The 18,467-nt window shown below is 40.3% G+C and overlaps 1 protein-coding gene across 7 annotated transcripts in view; it reads right to left on the bottom strand.

Moving 5' to 3' along the window:
* The window catches only part of LOC120317866 (glutamate receptor-interacting protein 2-like), a 154,408-nt gene extending 136,720 nt beyond the window's left edge, over positions 1-17,688 (bottom strand). For 2 of the 7 annotated variants that reach the window (XM_039364826.1, XM_039364827.1), the window contains exons 1-2: positions 16,643-17,685; positions 9,316-9,402 (exon numbers count right to left, since the gene is read on the bottom strand). In XM_039364826.1, the coding sequence (XP_039220760.1) occupies positions 9,316-9,402; positions 16,643-16,682 (127 nt within the window). In that variant the 5' untranslated portion in view covers positions 16,683-17,685. Of the gene's footprint in view, positions 1-8,279; positions 8,483-9,315; positions 9,403-15,562; positions 15,863-16,642 lie in introns of those variants that run through there. The other 5 variants (XR_005559327.1, XM_039364831.1, XM_039364830.1 and 2 more) reach the window with 5 other exon arrangements.
* Positions 17,689-18,467: the final 779 nt, after the last annotated feature.

The following is an 18,467-nucleotide window of genomic DNA, read 5'->3' as shown; positions in this document are numbered from 1 at the left end:
CTGGAAAGATTCTGGAAAAGATAATCAAACAACGAATCAGCGAACACCTAGAGGCAAACAAAGTCATTACTAAAAGCCAACATGGGTTTGTCAAAAACAGATCATGCCAGACAAATCTTATTGCATTTTTTGATCAAGTGACAAAATTAGTGGATCAGAGGAATGCTGTGGATATAATTTACTTGGACTTCAGTAAGGCATTTGATAAAGTAGATCACAACCTACTACTTGATAAGATAGAAAAACGTGGGTTAGACAACATCATCACCAGATGGACCCGTAGCTGGCTGACCGGCCGTACTCAGCGTGTGGTCCTCAATGGAACTGCATCTATATGGAGGGAAGTGTGTAGTGGGGTGCCCCAGGGCTCTGTTCTGGCCCAGTGCTCTTCAACATCTTCATCAATGATTTGGACGAGGGGATAGATGGGGAACTCATCAAATTTGCAGATGACACCAAGCTGGCAGGAATAGCCAACACTTCCAAAGACAGGCTTAGGATACAGGAGGATTTGGACAGACTTGAACACTGGGAGCTATCTAACAAAATGAAATTCAATAGTGAAAAAAGTAAGGTTCTACATTTAGGCAAGAAAAACCAAATGTACAGGTATAGTATAGGGGGTACCTTGTTCAATAGTAGTAACTGTGAGAGGGATCTCGGAGTCCTAGTGGACAATCATTTAAATATGAGCCAGCAGTGTGCTGCAGCTGCCAAAAAAGCCAACACAGTGCTAGGCTGCATTAACAGAGGATAGAATCAAGATCACGTGAAGTATTAATACCACTTTACAATGCCTTGGTAAGGCCACACTTGGAATACTGCATCCAGTTTTGGTCACACGATGTAAAAAAGATGCTGAAACTCTAGAAAGAGTACAGAGAAGAGCAACAAAGATGATTAGGGGACTGGAGACTAAAACATATAAGGAACGGTTGCTGGAATTGGATATGTCTAGTTTAACGAAGAGAAGGATGAGGGGGGACATGATAGCAGTGTTCCAATATCTCAGGGGCTGCCACAAAGAAGAGGGAGTCAAGCTATTCTCCAAGGTGCCTGAAGGCAGGACGAGAAGCAACGGATGGAAACTGATCAAGGAGAGAAGCAACTTAGAACTAAGGAGAAACTTCCTGACAGTTAGAACAATTAACCAATAGAACAACCTGCCTCCAGAAGCGGTGAATGCTCCAACAGTTTTTAAGAAGAGACTGGACAGCCATTTGTCTGAAATGGTGTAGGGTTCCTGCCTGAGCAGGGGGTTGGACTCAATGACCTCCAAGGTCCCTTCCAACTTTATTATATTATTATTATTATTATTATTATTATTATTATTATTATTATATTATTATTATTATTATTATTATTATATAAACCCCTGCACTGACCACTCATTGCATTTGAGTAACCTCCAATTGACTATCATAAAATAAGTATTTGTTGTTTTATGATAGTCAACTGTCTTTCAGAATATTCGCAGCCCAAATTACCATATTACCATAGTTCTAATCTATGGTAGGACAATAAGTCATTAGACTTTCTGGATACTGCCTAATTAGCTGATGTTAGTTCTATCATTATTTTTCAGAGCATTTCCTGGTGGAATAGGAGGTAGGGATCGAACAGAAGATCTACTTCCCTTTCCATTTCCTGCCTGACAGACAGGGGTCTGTTGCTTATTCAACATCCATTAATTTGATCTAGAAATTATTTTGCTTAACAGCACAATAAAGAACAGGAAGAGTATGGAATTACAGAAATCTGATTCATTTCAGAGAAGCCTTTTCACATGTTAACTTCCTTCTTTTACCGTTAGGAAATTAAGTTACGGATTAACATTAATAAATATGAAGGCACACGGATTAATGTGTTCTAGGTTTATCCTTTTGGAAATCTGGTCATGCTAACGTTACCTGTTGTGAAAAGATTTTATTCTTTGCTTTCATTTTTTTATGAATTGCAAGCTAAGTGCCAAATCAATTGCTAGGCAAGATGAAGCGTGCTCATCTCTTTCTATCTTGACAGGGTAAATCGCTTTTATGTCCATGTCAGGAAGCAAAATACGCAAAGCAAATTAACATTTATTTAAACACACACACACACACACACACACACACACACACACACACACACGTCTTTTATGATTCCCAGGTGTGGGGGCCAATTTGCTACATAACAATTTTCATGTCTTTCTTTCTGAAAGCCCACATCTGCCAAATATATTGGCACTGATACAAGCTAGGATATAAATTTCCTTGTGAAACAAGTCCTTTCATGATGAATTGAGAGAATGCGGAGCTCATAATTGTAAATTTCTGGGCTTATATACTGTGTATATATATATATATTTTAAGAAAATATCTCTGGGAGAGATATTTTTATCTCTCTTTCCAGCTGAAAGTGGCAGATAAAGATATTTTTCCAAAGCATATAATCTCCAAGCATATAATTATTAAGGCTTTGAACAACATATTAACCACACATAACAGAGCTGTAGGAAGAGAAACTTAATAAGACAGGAGGTTAGAGTTCATATATTATGACAGGAAGCTGTTTTCATTTCATACTCTATATTTCACTCTTAATTCTTCTATTATAAATATCCAAAGTTTATTGTGGCTATGAGGACAAAGGTTTGATTATCCCACTGCCTGTGATTTACCTGTTTTAAGTTTAGCATATTATACACAACGGACTGTGGTTAAACAAACCATGGCCCTAAACCAGTGCATAAACCCAGTCAAAAATTCCAAGACACACACTATAAGTACAAAAATCCCTGGTAAAATGTCACATTTAAAGAAAGCTAGAAAAAAAAAGACACAAAAAGAGAAGTGGCATCTAATGATAGTTTCCAATGTACCCTCACAGGCTCACAATTCACCATTATGGCAAAAATTACAAATCTTATGTCCAAATAACAACAACAATAAAAATATTGGAAGGGATCTTGGAGGTCATCTAGTCCAGGACTTTTCAACCAGTGGTATGGGTACCACCTGTGGTACATTGGCACCTGGAAGGTGGTACGCGATCATCCTAGAAAAGTGGTAGTGGGGGAGGGGAATGAGCTGAACCAGTGACAGCACTGCACAAGCCTGAGCGAGAGATGGCTGGAGTTTCAGGGCTGTCAGGGCTCAGCGGAAGCGCCAGGATCAGTGCCAGAATCCAGCTGTACCTCTGCGCTGATCCTGGTGCTTCTGCTGAGCCCTGTAGAAGCACCAACCAGCTGGAATGTTGCAGTATCTCCAGGGTCTTGTGATTTACATTCAGATTCTTGGCAACTGATTTATATTTATGATGGTCACAGTGTCCCAGGGTCATGTGAAGTGACCAAAACCTGCTGCAACCACCCAGCAGATGGGGGGAATAAAAACCAAACACCCCTCCACCCCACCCCCACTGCCAATCCTCAGTAGAAATGCTCAACAACAATGAAAACCTTGGACAGGAGGAAGAGCGCCGCTGGGCAGGCAGGCAGGTGTCTTGCTCGGCTGTGGCTTGGGGGGGACTTTTTTCAGTGATGTTGTAACTTCGAACAGTCACTAAGCATACTGTTGTAAGTCGAAGACTAACTGTACTTCACCAGTTTTTTTTCCTTTTTTTGTTTTTGGTCATCAAGTTTTTGACACCTTGCTAGGCGACTGGTGGTACTCGGATGTTGCCATATCCTAAAAGTGGTACAATGGGTGAAAAGGTTGAAAAGCCCTGAACTAAAGCAAACGAGTAAGCACTATTGGTACATATCTTGTTTTGCAGCATTATAGAATGTGCATCTTTGATCTCCAGGTTAAAATCAGAACCGAGAGCCATAAATTTTTCAGATGAAGAACTCAGTGGGCTTTGATTGACATATCTATTTCTGAAGGACATGAGCTAGGGCAACGAAGCCACCACAACAAAATCTAAATTTCACTGAATCTAAATATTAATTTCCTGACAAAAATAGTGTTAATAAGATTAACTGCTACACTTAAGAATATTTCTGTGCCAATTCCATGTCTGTATTCTATGTGCTCTCTTACTGCATCCAAGTAAGCAAGACTTTACAGACTAAATGCCATCCAGAGATCTCATATTTAGAACCCTGATAAAGAGTCCAACACCATTTCAATTCCTCCTGAGTCAGAAACTTGAAAACTGCTTTCCTCTTATGCTATATGATCTGCAGCCTAACTTATGAAAGAGATTTCAGAAAGCTTGTTAAAAAAAATTAGAAGTGGCCATCAGGCACATTACAAGGGTCAATGTGTCCACATATCCTATTTATTTACATTACGTACTTATCTAGTACTAAAAGGGTCATTATAGACCTATAATCTAGTTTTCTGGGTGATTTACTAAGAAAACCTGATACATTGCTGCAAAAATTAAAAATCAAACATTATCAATGCTTTGGTAGGTAAGGCCGTTCAAAAAGCCCTGAATCTTAATATTTTTTTTAAAAAAATGGGAAAATGAAAAAAGGATTTGTCCTAGCATTGTAGGGGCAGTTGTGTATACAGAGAGAATCCTAGAACTGAGAAAAGCACCTTCTTAGTATCATCTACTTTTCAAAGACTACTTGGATGAAAGCATCAGCACGTTATTATGATTACTGATATGTGGGATCACAAATGGAATACAATGGTTGCTGCTAATTATTTACATTCTTAATTATTATTTTGGTCCTGGGGACTGTCTTGTGGGAATCTTCTAGAAGATCAAACACCAAAATAACTTAAGAAGCCTTGGGGATAATGTAGCTTGATTTTGGCAGGATTCAAAATGGCATTATTCGTCTCCTTGTCCCAACAATGTGTTTTAGACGAGGTTGTAGAAAATCTGATTTAAAAAAAGAAGAAGAATTTTGTCAACCCTTCCCTTTGACTTGGACTAAACTGTTCAACACAAAGGATAGATGTGACTATATTGCTTAATGAAGACTTTTTTTTTTCAATTTATTTTAAATTAGAAAAACTACCAAAGGTTCAGGAAAATCCTGAACTTAGTTTCAGGGAAATGTGTTAACTGTGTTGGTTTGTCAAATATTTTTTAATATTATTTGCATTCCACACAACAGCTGTGAAGTACTCCTGTAATGTTAAGCTTTAGTGTGTTTTCATTTGACAATCAAGCTTATAATATCAGCTGTGTCTCTATGATGGGAAATATGCTAAAGTGCCTGCAGGAGCTACAAAATTATTATGGGCTTTCCTCACTGCAGGTAATACCATCAGACTGAGAACAGAAAGTTCATTCATTCCCAATTTGTTAAATATAAAACCAGTAAATAGAGCTATGCTTTATTTTTGTTGAAATTCTATGGCATATATCACGAAGTTCAAGAGAATTCCCCAAAATACACCTTTTCATTTGTGAAATATGAACTTTCCGCCTCTATTGAAAGAACAATGCAAAGAAAGAAATCGTGCTGCTCCTTTTGTGACTGAACTTCTGGCCTCGAAAGAACAGCCCCATTAGTCACGCTAAGTACCATCGGCAGGGCTACTAAAGCAGTCTTTGTATGAGGTCTTCATTAGTTCATTTTAAACAGCACATAGCATCTCTATGTTTGAAAGTAATATAATGAGAAGGGACCTTCAACATTTTTTAGGAGCAGTGGGGGGAAAATATATATAAATTGCTTATCAAAACTCAGCAAAATGTCACTTGTTTATATTTTTTCCAACCTTGGGTTGTCTCAGTAATAAACACGATTGTTGCACTTTATCAAATGTTCAAAACACTTCATTTGCTTTGTGCTGCAAATACTTGACGTGTACTTTAAGAGAGGACTGAAGCTGAGAAATAGTGGCTTGCTTTCAGAATAGAAATGAGATTTGGACCATGGAGCTCTGGGCTCACAATGCTGCCTTAGAGGCACTAGCTCTATGTTAGTGCTTACTCACATTGCTTGTTTATTTATGCTTATTTCTATATTTCACTAGCACGCATTTTGGTGTATATGGTTGCCCATCCCAAATTCATGACTCCAGGTGGCAAATAACAATTGAAAGCTATACAAAAACATGAAACATTATAAAATGGCACAAATACAAAAAAAAAAAAACCACCCACAACACATAAACACCACTATTGCATATCACCACATATCCAGATCCCCAAGCCCGGACACCAAAACCACGTCTTTAAGGCCTTGCAAAAGGCTGATGGGGGTCAAGGTCCATTTAATTTCTGAAGGAATAATGTTCACATGATGTTTACACAATGACTAAAAAGTCTCTCTTCTTGGGTCTCACCATATGCTGCTCCCTAAACATTCCCTTCCTTCAGACTTGATGGAAGGGGTAGACATAATCAGGGAGAAAGGGTTGTACAACATGCACAATTTCTACTCCCCCTCCCAAATCTCCCTTTTTATACTTTATGCTATATACCTACAGTATGTAATAGATTTTCATATTCTATAACAGACATGTCAAACATAAGGCCCAGGGGCCGGATGCAGCCCACAAAGTGGTTTCATGTGGCCCGTGAAGCCATCCTGGAAACAGTGAGGGAACGGCCCCTGCTGCCTTGGCCCTGGCCCAGGCCAGCCAGGAGTCAATATACAATTTTGTGGTGGCCATCTTGGCACTTGCGCTGGTGGACTATGCTTTGGCACTTGCCCCGGTCCCACCTCCTTCTGCCAGAGACCCTCAGATCTGTCCCACTCCTGCCCAGGCCCCCATAGGCACCCTTGATGTGAATGATGTAGAACTGAGCACGCCCACCCAATAGGTCACACCCACTCCATCCACGCCCACCCAGTAGGCTGCACCCACTCTGGCCACACCCACCCGGCTCCCCCAGGGCAACCACAATGCTGATGCGGCCCTCAGTGAAATTGAGTTTGACACCCTTGTTCTATAAGGTTTGTTTTAATCTATTGTAAGCCGCAAGGGCATATAATGATTATGTCCATGAATGTGTAGGACAACCTTTAGTCATTTGACACAGAGGTCCTTTCTAAAAACTGTGAAAGCTGAAAATTGTCAAAGCAGTGAAGAAAAGAAATTATCTGGGGCTGCCCAGTTACAAAGAAGGGATGGCAATTAGGAACGTTGTGTAATTGAAAGAATGGAGAAGCCTTTGATAAGCTTTTGCCTAGATCAGTGGTTCTCAACCTGTGGGTCGGGACCCCATTTGGGGTCGAACGACCATTTCATGGGGGTCGCCAAACAACGCAGTCCGCCATTTTTTCCCCTTTTCCTTAGCTGTGCTACTCCCTTTTATTCTATTGGCTTTGAAAGCCAATAGAATAGACTCTCTTGAATAGAATCTAATTCTATTGGCTTTCAAAAGCCAATAGGAATTGTCCAGGCTGTCTCTGCCCTGCTGAGCCCGCCAAAAGCCCCAGTCTGCAAACGGTGCTGCAAGTTGTCTGCAGTGAAGGCGAGCTGTCTGGAAGTTTCTACCCCTCCCTGCTGAGCAACTACTAAAAATGTAAGTAAAAGAGGGCCAGGGGTGGGAGGTGGGAGGCTAGTGGGCACAGGGAGGGTTGCTGGCGTGCATGGGGCCCGGCGGGTGCCTTACCTCCCTTGGGCTGGGCCAGCTGGTGGCCCAGCCGGTGGTCGGCCTGCGCTGTCTCTGCCGCTTGCCAGCTACACCTCGGCCGGCGCAGGGGGCGGCACCACGCATGCGTGGCGCTCCCGGGCAGGGAAAGTCCTCAACTTATGACCGGTTGGGTAGTCCTCAACTTACGACCGGTTGGGTAGTCCTCGACTTACGACTGGTTGGGGGTCGTGACATTAAAAAGGTTGAAAACCACTGGCCTAGATACCCAAGATGTCTTGGTATATGACATATGGACATACACATACACATTATTACAGTATCAGAGTACATAATTGGTGTCTTAGAAAAGAGAGAGTCAGGTTAAAAGCACAGTGATTATAAAGCACTAGGCAAAAGCTTTCCCAAAACCATCAAAACCAGACCTACCCCAAAATTGTTTGGAAGACATTCTGAACCTCACTTTAAAAAAAAAAGTAAGTTTCCTGAATTTACCACCCTTACAATAACTCTAAATGGCAGCTTACAATGGCAAAAGATACAAAATGATAATCAGACTAACAACACAGTTGTAGCTGCCTCTTAGAACAGCCATGAAGACGACACACATTTTTAGGTGGTTTAAAAAATAAATACATCTGGAAATGAAAGCTCGCAAAAAGCAATAATGCTTTTTACAAGATGAAGCTAGGCCTAATGCATTTTAACAATGTTTTTGAAAATGAGTGTATATTCATAGCATTTGGGTTTTGTGCACCCCACCCATCAAAGTTGCAGAGACTTACAGTATGTGGACAGAAACATTCTTCCTTTTTCTAAGATTCTGTGTGCAGCATATCAAGCGCTCCCCTTTCTGTGCTCAACAGCCATAGGGTGCTAGTTAAGACAAGAGATAGCTGCATTTTATTAGTGCTCCCCCAGCAAGATGAGTACTGTGTAGCTGCAATGATTGAAAGACCTGGGGGAAAGTAATCACTGTTCTTCTTAGTAAAGAGTAACAAGTACACCATTATTTTACAAATGAGATACCTGGGCAAGCACAAAAGTGAGTTGCAACAGGCCTCTCATAGGGAACCATAATTCATCTAAGCTGATCTCTATTGGGATTCTAACTATTTTTCATATTGGGACCTTTTGCAGCAGTTCTTAACTGAAGACAGAGTATGCAGTTAGCATTCTAAGCCAGGGCTGCTCAGACCCTCATTTGGTTTCCTGATCTTGACAAACACACAATGAAAGAACTTCATGATACAATTTCATGAAATTGTATCAATAGATAAGCCACAGTAAGTAAGTTGCTAATCATAAAACTAGAAGTTTAAAATAGCTCCATTCATTAAGCATTCAGACAAAGAACATAGAAAGATTATCAAGCTCCCCTTCTGAAAGAATTGCACAATATCAAATGAGTATCAAACTGGTTAGTTCTGGAAACAGGTAGAGAAGCTGTTGTGCTCTATTCTGTGTATCTACCTTTGCATTCTAGTTGTCCAAGCACCAAGCAAGACCTGAGACTAGAACTGGTTATATCCAAATTCGTAACTATCAAATGTTCCCAGAAGGTAGGTATCTAATATTACTAATGAAAATTAGGGTTATTAAATGCTGCTAAAACAACTCATTTACCCATAAGCTGCATCTCCATTGCTTTTCTTGTCTGCCAGAGTGTGTTTCCAAAAATAAATTTAGTCAGGAGAAAAGCTTTCGGCACATAGAGCTGAAGGGAGATAATATAATCAGACAGCTTTATACCCTCCATATACCCCATATACTATTAAATTGGATACTTCAACAGGGGTGAAGCATAGCAGAACCACAAACCATTTGCTTGTAGGCAGAAGACTCCAGGTTTGTCAACTATAGCTGAAAGGATCAAGCAACAGGTCTTGGAGAGGATGTCTCGACCCCCTGAAGGAATGAATGCATCAATCAGAGTAGGCTCTAAGGCATTGCTGAGCACAAATCACCTTTCATCTAAGATCTAAGGAGACATTCCCTCTTGGTGGTGAAAATAGGGTTGCTATGGATAAAGCCCAGCAGGAGGAACACCCTTATGATGCCTCTGTTAGGATATACATATGAAGTATGGGAAAGCAAGTAGAATGCAGATTGCTGGATGACATAGTATAATGAAGGACAAGTCATTCATGCATACCACTTGGAACCTCCATAAACAAGGAAATTTAAAGGACCACAGCCCACTCATGAGCATTTCTCAGAAATTCTTTTCTTTCAAAGAATTTCTAAAGAAAACTCATCAAATTAAATGAGAACTAGTCATACACCCCCACACACACAAGTGAGAGAAAGAGAGAGAGAGAGAGAGAGAGAGACAGAGAGAGAGACAGAGACACAGAGACAGAGAGAGACAGACAGACATGGATGGATGGATGGATGGATGGATGGATGGATGGATGGATGGATGGATGGAAAAATTGTCACTCTAGCAATTCTATATGTCCCAGAACATTTGGATTGCATCCATACAACATGCTAGGTTAAAATGTGGTTAGAGAGTTAGTGGCACAGTATATTATGCAGATCTAACCATATGTATAGTTTATGGATAATTGTGTTATAATTTGATTCATTCAATAAACCAATGTTCAGCCATGAATCACACTGCTGAGAGAGCTACAACTGGGGAAGAACTTGATCACATGCAAAAATTTACCAGTACTTGAGCAATAACTGATGCTTAAAATATCTATTTTATTTTATTATTTCATATGCCACCCATATCGCTGTCAAGGGATACAGATAGACTGCAGTTAAAATGTTCACATGTTTAGTACTGAATTTTCATTTTTACACCATCCTGAATCATATTTGACTAAATATACAAAAATCCATATCATGTAGTTTATGGCTGTATTTTACATGCATCCTCAAAAACTCAAATCAAGACATGAAAGTTTCAGATTACCCCTTGTAAAATGCTTGGCTCTGTATGCATGGGATGTCCCACTTTTTAGTTCCCAGAGCTACTGAAACTTTCATTCAGAATCACTTGCATTCTTTGAGTTCAAAAGCGTTATAACACCTCTCTCCATTGAGAAATGCATAAAATAAAAGCATTAACACATGTTATTTATTTTATGTAACATGTGTATGAATCAAATATCTTTATCAAAGAACTCAACTGGAATTCAGAGAGTTTCAAAGTACTTGAAGTACTCAGGTCCACAAAGGAGCTGTATCCCCCATCCTCAGGATAGAATAAAGATACAAATTTATGGGGACACAGATTTCTTTGTGAAGTAGTTCCTTGATAATTACTACTACTCAGTTAAGCTTCAAGAACAGGTCTCTTATTGAAAGTAGAAAGATTTCTTTTCTTTCAGGATTGTATTTAGGTTTTCCTAGGAGGTCTTCCCTTGCCTTGGTCTATATTATTTTATCAAACAAAAAGTACATTTCCATTGTACATCCATAGTGGCTACTGACTGTCAACAGGCATGGTTTACCTTTTTTCTCTCACTCACCTTCATGCGGAAATTTGATATTCTGCCCTCAGTGGCTCTTATAAGTACATAGCACAGTATTTCTTACCAGGATCACCTCTGCATGTGCTCAGGCAACAAGATTGGGTCTGTAGCATGTGTATTACCACAATGCCCCACGGTCCTCCCCCCCCCCGTCATAGGTCTTGATCTCATTGAACCTCTTTCTGTTTCCTACCTGTTACAATCAGGGGTTATAGAGCAGTTGGTGCAGGTACAACATACTGAAATTTCTAAGAAGGTTGCAAAGTTCTTAGCCATAGCTTAGGCCAGGGGTGTCGAACTGGTGGCCCATGGGCCAGATCAATCACATGCAGGCCACACCCATCCCGGCTCCACAAAAGCAAAGAACGTCACAATACATTATGTGACGTGATCAAATTTGACACCTGTGGCTTAGGCCAGCTAAGTTTTCATTTTTTGCTCTTCCATTGCATTCATTTTTTTTCTGTGTTGACTGCCTTGTGTCAAGCTATTCCACCAATCTGTGTATAGAATATTGACATCTGCCACAATTTATTTATTTGTTTATTTATTCTTTCATCATATTTATTTAGCCACCTATGTCACAAAATATGGGCAGCACACAATAAAAACTTTAAAACAATAATTAAGGCAGGCAAGATGAATCAAAAGTTGGAATTAAGATTGCCAGGAGAAATATCAACAACCTAAGATATACAGATAATATCACTCTAATGGCAGAAAGTGAAGAGGAACTAAAGAGCCTCTTGATGCAGGTGAAGAAGGAGAGTGCAAAAGTTGGCTTGAAACTCAACATTAAGAAAACCAAGATCATGGCATCTGGCCCTCTCAATTCCTGGCAAATAGATGAGGAAAAATGGAGGTAGTAACAGATTTTATTTTCCTGGGCTCCAAGATCACCGGAGATGGGAACTGCTGCCAAGAAATTAAAAGACACTTGCTCCTGGTGAGGAAAGCTATGGCAAATCTAGACAGCATATTAAAAAGCAGAGACATCACCCTGACAACAAAAGTGTTTATAGTCAAGGCCATGGTTTCCCAGTTGCAATGTAGGCTGTGAAAGTTGGACCATAAGAAAGGCTGAGTGCCAAAGAATTGAGGCCTTTGAACTATGGTGCTGGAGAAGATTCCTGCAAGTCTCCTGGACTACAAGATGTTCAAACCAGTCAGTCTTAGAAGAGATCAACCCTGACTGCTCTTTAGAAGGCCAGATCCTGAAGTTGAAACTCAAGTACTTTGGCCACCTAATGAGAAGGAAGGACTCACTGGAGAAGAGCCTAATGCTGGGAAAGATTGAGGGCAATAGAAGAATGAGATGACAGAGAATGAGGTGACTGGATGGAATCACTGAAGCAATAGGCGTGAGCTTAAATGGACTCCAGAAGATGGTAGAGGACAGAAAAGCCTAGAGGAATGTTGTCCATGGGGTTGCGATGAGTCAGACATGACTTCGCAACTAACAACAACAAAATTAAAAATATATTACAGTTTAAAAAGGCAAGAAGAGCGCAACAGATATTAACAATTGTGGAGCCACTTCAACAAATCACAATTCCTTGGAAGCCCCAGCCTGATAGTATAGCCAAATCTTGAGAAACTTAGCAAGGATGGAGGCAGCTTGACTTGGGAGAGATGATGTTTCATAATGCAGGTGCCACAGCAGAAAAAAACCCCCATATTTTGGATCCCAACAGATATAGCTCTTTATCAGACAGGACACACAACATACCACTTCTACCGGATCTATGGGACAGGAAGAGGCAGCACCTCAGATAACCCAGGCCTATGCCATGAAGTGCTTTAAAGATCAAAACCAGCATCTTGAATTGGACCTGGAAGCAGACTGCAACCAATACACACGCGGAGCGGACTTGTAATGTCTGCCATTCTAGGGGCACACATAATTGCCTACACTGCTGCATTCTGAATTAACTGAAGCTTACAGATACTCTTCAAGGGCAGCCCCATGTAGACAATATTACAATATTCCAACTGGGAGGTGACCAGGGCATGAATGTGAACAAAGTTTCTTGATCATTTCTGAACATTCTTTATTCTGCTGAGTCTGACATGCCTGCATTGTGCTGGCTTCTGCTGCACACTACATACTGCTGTTTTTATGTTTTACTTCTAATTACTGCATACTTTCACTGATTTTTATTCTTTTGGTCTATGGCTGTATATCAAATGCATATATATATTCATACATGGGATTTTTTTTTCAAGCCGTTTCCTCTGAATTCATTATTTTTAGAAAACTGCGTATTTCCCCATAATGAATTCTACTTGAGAGCCTATTATTCCTAGGATTCTCTTCTGTTCAACTAAATCCATGTTTTAATAGCGGCTTTTCATCCTGTGAAGTTTTTGGGTATAATCAAATAGTTTGAGGAATTCCTCACTTAGAAAGGCCAAAACAGGCTTTTTTTCTGGAAGGAGGCAAGTGAATCTGATAACTCTAGAGGAAACAGACTGGAACAAAAGTCAGTTTTCTCCCCTATCTATTCCCCCCCAAAATGTTATGGCACATGCCGTTCTGGCCACCACCACCAGATTCCTTCAAAGCATGGTCTTGATCTGGTCCTGTTACTCTTTATTTTCTGGAATTATTATTATTTTTTCATTCAACAATCGCTTGCTTCTCCTTGTTAGCCCCATTATGTTCAATCCACCCTTTTCTCTCTTCTTCTTTTTTTTTGTTCTCCACACCATAGTAGACATTTTCCTTGTTCCACTTCTTCCCCCATGGAGCTTAAATAAGGAGCACACTGACACTGGAGCATCCTTTGTTTCCTGACCAGCTACAGCACATCTTTCTTGCCCCTCTAGCTAGCAGCATTCATAATAACGTCATATCCCAGGACTGCTTCTCACAGTCATGCTGGCTTGGTGAGAAAAAAGTAGTGCAGTTGGGCAAACCACATATTTTATCATAGTTTGTTAATACGATCATCAGTTGGGTACAACTGCTGCAAAAACTGAGTTAGCACAGCAGGTCTTAGTATATCTCCATTGTAGAACTTACTTATAGCACAGTATGAAGGGTAAGCTGAGCTCTTCAGATGAGGTCAGCAAATTTAGATCCAGATTTGGAATTTTTGGATCTTAAATTCCTCAACAGCAGATGTGAAATTAGAGGTGTAAAACTAAAGCAACAGTGTGAACAGATTGGCAGACTACAAAGAGTTTAAACACTGCTTTCCTATTCATATTGTATAGCTTGCAATATTAATGCCTAATCCAGATTGCATATATTACTGTCAACTTTTCTCACTTACAAATCAGCTCAGTTGAGAGACAGTATATATACTACCACTCAATTAAAAGGATAATTTTACATGCCTCCATTTCTTTCCTTACCTCTGGAATGATTTGGAATTTAGAATTTAAGAATTAACAGTCAAACAGACCTACCCAGCGTGAACATCCATACTAGACACACAGTTCTTAAATGTGGACCTTGTTAGCCCTTTAATATAAAATGCAGAGATAAAATATGAGTTGGAAGAGTTGAATGTGGCATCTGGAAATGTTGGCAGTCCATAATAGATAAAGAACTATTAACTAAGAATTGTAACTCAAAGGTAGTAAAAACTGTATAATAGTGATGATAGCTTTTTGCAGGGCTTTTTTGGTCATAGAATGCCCAGAACGGAGTTCTGGCACCTTTTTTAGATGGAACCTTGTAGGGTAGGCAAGGCGGGTTGTGTGACATGTGTGAGTTCCGGCACCTTTTTTTTTTTTAACAAAAAAAGCACTGGCTTTTTGTCTGTTGCTAACACACAAAAATTGATTCACAAAAATAAAAACCTCCATGAAAAATATGTATGGTTTAAGCAATCTTATTTGTAATCATATATTCACAAAATTTATGTGGAATAGTATGTTCTTTAAATAAATAAATAATCATTTTTATAGAAACACAACATAGATGAAAAGGAGGAAAGCATGAAAGGAGTTACTTTCTGTGCACTTGCATTGAACAACTTTATTCTTTAGAGAAATATTTCAATACATAAACGAATACTTATTAAAGGTACCAATATCAATATTTGTTGCAAACCCATTTTACTGAGTGTTTCACCATTTTTTTCTATCAACTAAATTTACAAGACATGGAAATTCTTGCATAAAACTGAGGAATTGGTCTAACTCACTGGGGAAGATATAGGCGAATAGAACTGATATTTATGTCAAAACTGCTTTTTAACAATATACAGTGGGATTAAGAGGATGGCCATGGAAACACTAATTCATTTGCCCCAATCAGATTAAACCAACAGATCAAGAAGATGTTGAATTTCTCAACTTAATGCAATCTTGTAGCATCTTAGAGATGGATATATTATAACATGAAGTATATTTTGTGGGCTAGATTGCTCTTCCTCAGTTCTATAAAGCATTATCCTCAATCAATAGAGTAGATAGACCAATCTGCTGCAATTTGGTGCTGTCCAGTCATATTGCACACACTTGGAAGAACCAGGAATGAATCTATAAGGATCCAAAGAGCCACTAAGGTATTTTATAAAGTAGATATTGGTCCATAAAAATTTATATCATAGTGTTTATGACTCTACCCATAAGATGTGCTGATTTTGCCACAAGAGCCTCCCCACAGACAGCTCTTGGAAATAAGCTTTTCTTTTCTCAAATTGTTGAGGTGTTTGGAACAAGATCACTTAAGCCAGAAGCCCAATTTCCATACTGTAGATGTGAAACTGAAAATTGGGGAGAAAAGGGAGAAAAAAAAAGCTACTGAAATTATTTCTCTCCATAGACAAAAGTGAGCTACGTTGTGGTTTATTGTGATCAGCCCCCTTGAGTAACTTTATTAATAATAATGTTATAATCTGCTCAGCCATCTGTGATTTTTCCCCCTAGGGATAAAAGAAAAAGAAGAAATCAGGGTGGGAATAAATGCACCATGTGTACTGACAGCAAAACAGAGGTTGCAGTGAAGTTAAAATGGGGAGGTATACACACTGGATTTCCTGCCAGGGTACCTTTTATCTGTGATATGTGGAATAAAGGATACAGGCAGTTTCCTATTGCATTAAAATAATTAATATGATTCATTACATTAGACTGTAAGATCACCAACACCCTCAAGCACCTACTAGAGTTAGTGATCTGTCTATATTTAGCATGCTGTTTTACAACATAAAAATGCACTGAGAAAGAAAAGAAACTTCTCTCTCCTTTCATTGAAAAATCATGTAGAGTTGACAAGAGAAATACAAATTGTACACAGCTACAAACAAAACCTCTATAGTTCATGAAAGCTATAGAAGAGACTTGAAAGAGAGACTCAGTGCAAAAAGCCCATAGTTTCCAAGGTTACAAAGTCAAATTAATTACATGCAAGAAAACACATATACAAACACACATACCAAGCATGAAAGCCACAGCATAGCATTCAAGAAAATGTTTAAGGTTTCTACCAAAATTGATATCCACACATTTCTTTGTGTGTGTGTGTGTGTGTGTGTGTGTGTGTGTGTATGTGTGTGTGTGTGAGAGAGAGAGAGAGAGAGAGAGTATGTGACTGTGTGTGTGTGTGATTCCTGCATAAATCGGATAAGTTTAAAGGATCAAGTTTCCTTGAAATAAAATTGAAAAGGAACAGGAGGTCAAGGAATACAATAAGCCTTACTCACCAAAATCAGACTGCAAATCCTTTTTCAGCCCACAAAGCATGTCTGTTATTATCTATCAAAGCATTCAGCTAAACAGCAAAAGGCGCTCCTCTCTGCCTTGGCTGGCACTGGAATCACGTTACAGCAGTTTTGCTCCCAGGCCGACTCTCACAAGGAAACAGGGCTACACAGCACAAAAGATGCACTCCTCCACTTAAAGAAAACAAAGTCCTCCACTGCTTTGACACCTAGCAAACACAACACTCCCACTGAAAAGCAACCACCACCTCAACATCGGGCTCTGACCACTCAGAAGATTCAACGTCAAAAGGAATTCGGAACAAGGTTAAGGTGTGAAAGTCTCTCCGCTGCTCTTCAGGGGAAAGCATCACAGGATCTGTCAACGTGGTTTCCATGAGGGAAGAGAACCAAGACAAAAGTTCTACATGGAGGCATTAAAAAAGGAGGAGCTGATTGGAGAATGAGCAGCAGGAATCAAGCCACCCGTGGGTCCTCTTGCTGGCATCACAAATGGAAGGAGATCCTTCACAGCCCTCTGTGAGCCAACTCGGGCCACACTGGAAGAGTGCAGTCATCATCCCACATGGGTGGTACGCTCGTCTTTCAGATGGAGCCTTTTGTTTCTCTCACCCAGGAAAGCCATAAAATTCGCAAGAAGCTAGACTGAATGGTCTTGGCTGGCAGCCATACAACTGAAGGTTCCTTCTTTTGGCTCCAACCGGCAGCACAAGTTGGAAGACTTAAAGGCTCCCCCCAGATGCTTCCAAGTTCCAGGCGGCAACATTCCAGAGTGCAAGAGAAGGCAGCTGCAGCACAGCTCAAAGACTCTTGGTTTTCCCCACCCCTTTTATCAAATGGCTGTGTGGTTGCCAGCCTCTTTCAAGGCAATATCAAAGCTGCTGTTTAAGCGCTACGCTCCTTTCTCTAACTCAGAGGAAAGGCACAGGAGAAAGGAAACAGCTAGTAACTTAATTTAATCCTCCTTTGTACTATCCTCTGTCTTCTCTCTTTTATGCCTTAAAAAAAAATCAGTGCTATAAATTATTTGGCTTTTCAACTCTTGCATGACCAATTGAGTAGATTTTAAAAATAGAACAGAATAGACCTGGAAGGGACCTTGGAGATCTTCTAATCCAACTCCCTGCTCAAGCAGGAGACCCTATATACCATTTCAGGCAAGTGACTTACATGAAAGTAAATATCTTCTTAATGAGATTTGTGATGAAGCCCCTACAACAGGGGTGTCAAACTCAATTTCATTGAGGGCCGCATCAGCATTGTGGTTGCCCTCAGGGGGCTGGGTGGGTGTGGCCAGGGTGGGTGCGGCCTACTGTGTGGGTGTGGCCAGCTCTACATCGTTCATGTCAAGGGTGCTTGTGGGGGCCTGGGCAGGAATAGGCTAGATCTGAGGGTCTCTGGCAGAAGGGGATGGGATTGGGGCAAGTGCCAAGGCATGGTGCACTGGAGGAGCCTCACTGTTGCTCTCAGGCCATGCGAGGGGGGGGGGGCTTATGGAGCTAAGACTTATGGAGGTAAGCATAGATGGCCATCACAAAATTGTATATTGACTCCCAGCTGGCCTGGGCCAGGGCCAAGGCAGGGGGGGGCATTCCCTCACTGTTTCCAAGATGGCTTCACGGGCCACATGAAACCACATTGCAGGCCGCATCTGGCCCAAGGCCTTGTGTTTGACATGTCTGCCCTACAACCTCAGAAAGCAAGCTGTTCCACTAGTTAATTGTTCTCACAGTTAGGAAGAATCTCCTTAATTCCAGATTGCTTCTCTCCTTGATTAGTTTTCATCCGTTGTTTCTTGTCCTGCCCT

This window comes from Crotalus tigris, unplaced genomic scaffold (assembly GCF_016545835.1).
Source record: "Crotalus tigris isolate CLP2741 ecotype Arizona unplaced genomic scaffold, ASM1654583v1 scf7180000019856.1557650, whole genome shotgun sequence".
Taxonomy (NCBI): domain Eukaryota; kingdom Metazoa; phylum Chordata; class Lepidosauria; order Squamata; family Viperidae; genus Crotalus; species Crotalus tigris.
This window is presented reverse-complemented; position numbering and strand designations above follow the sequence as displayed.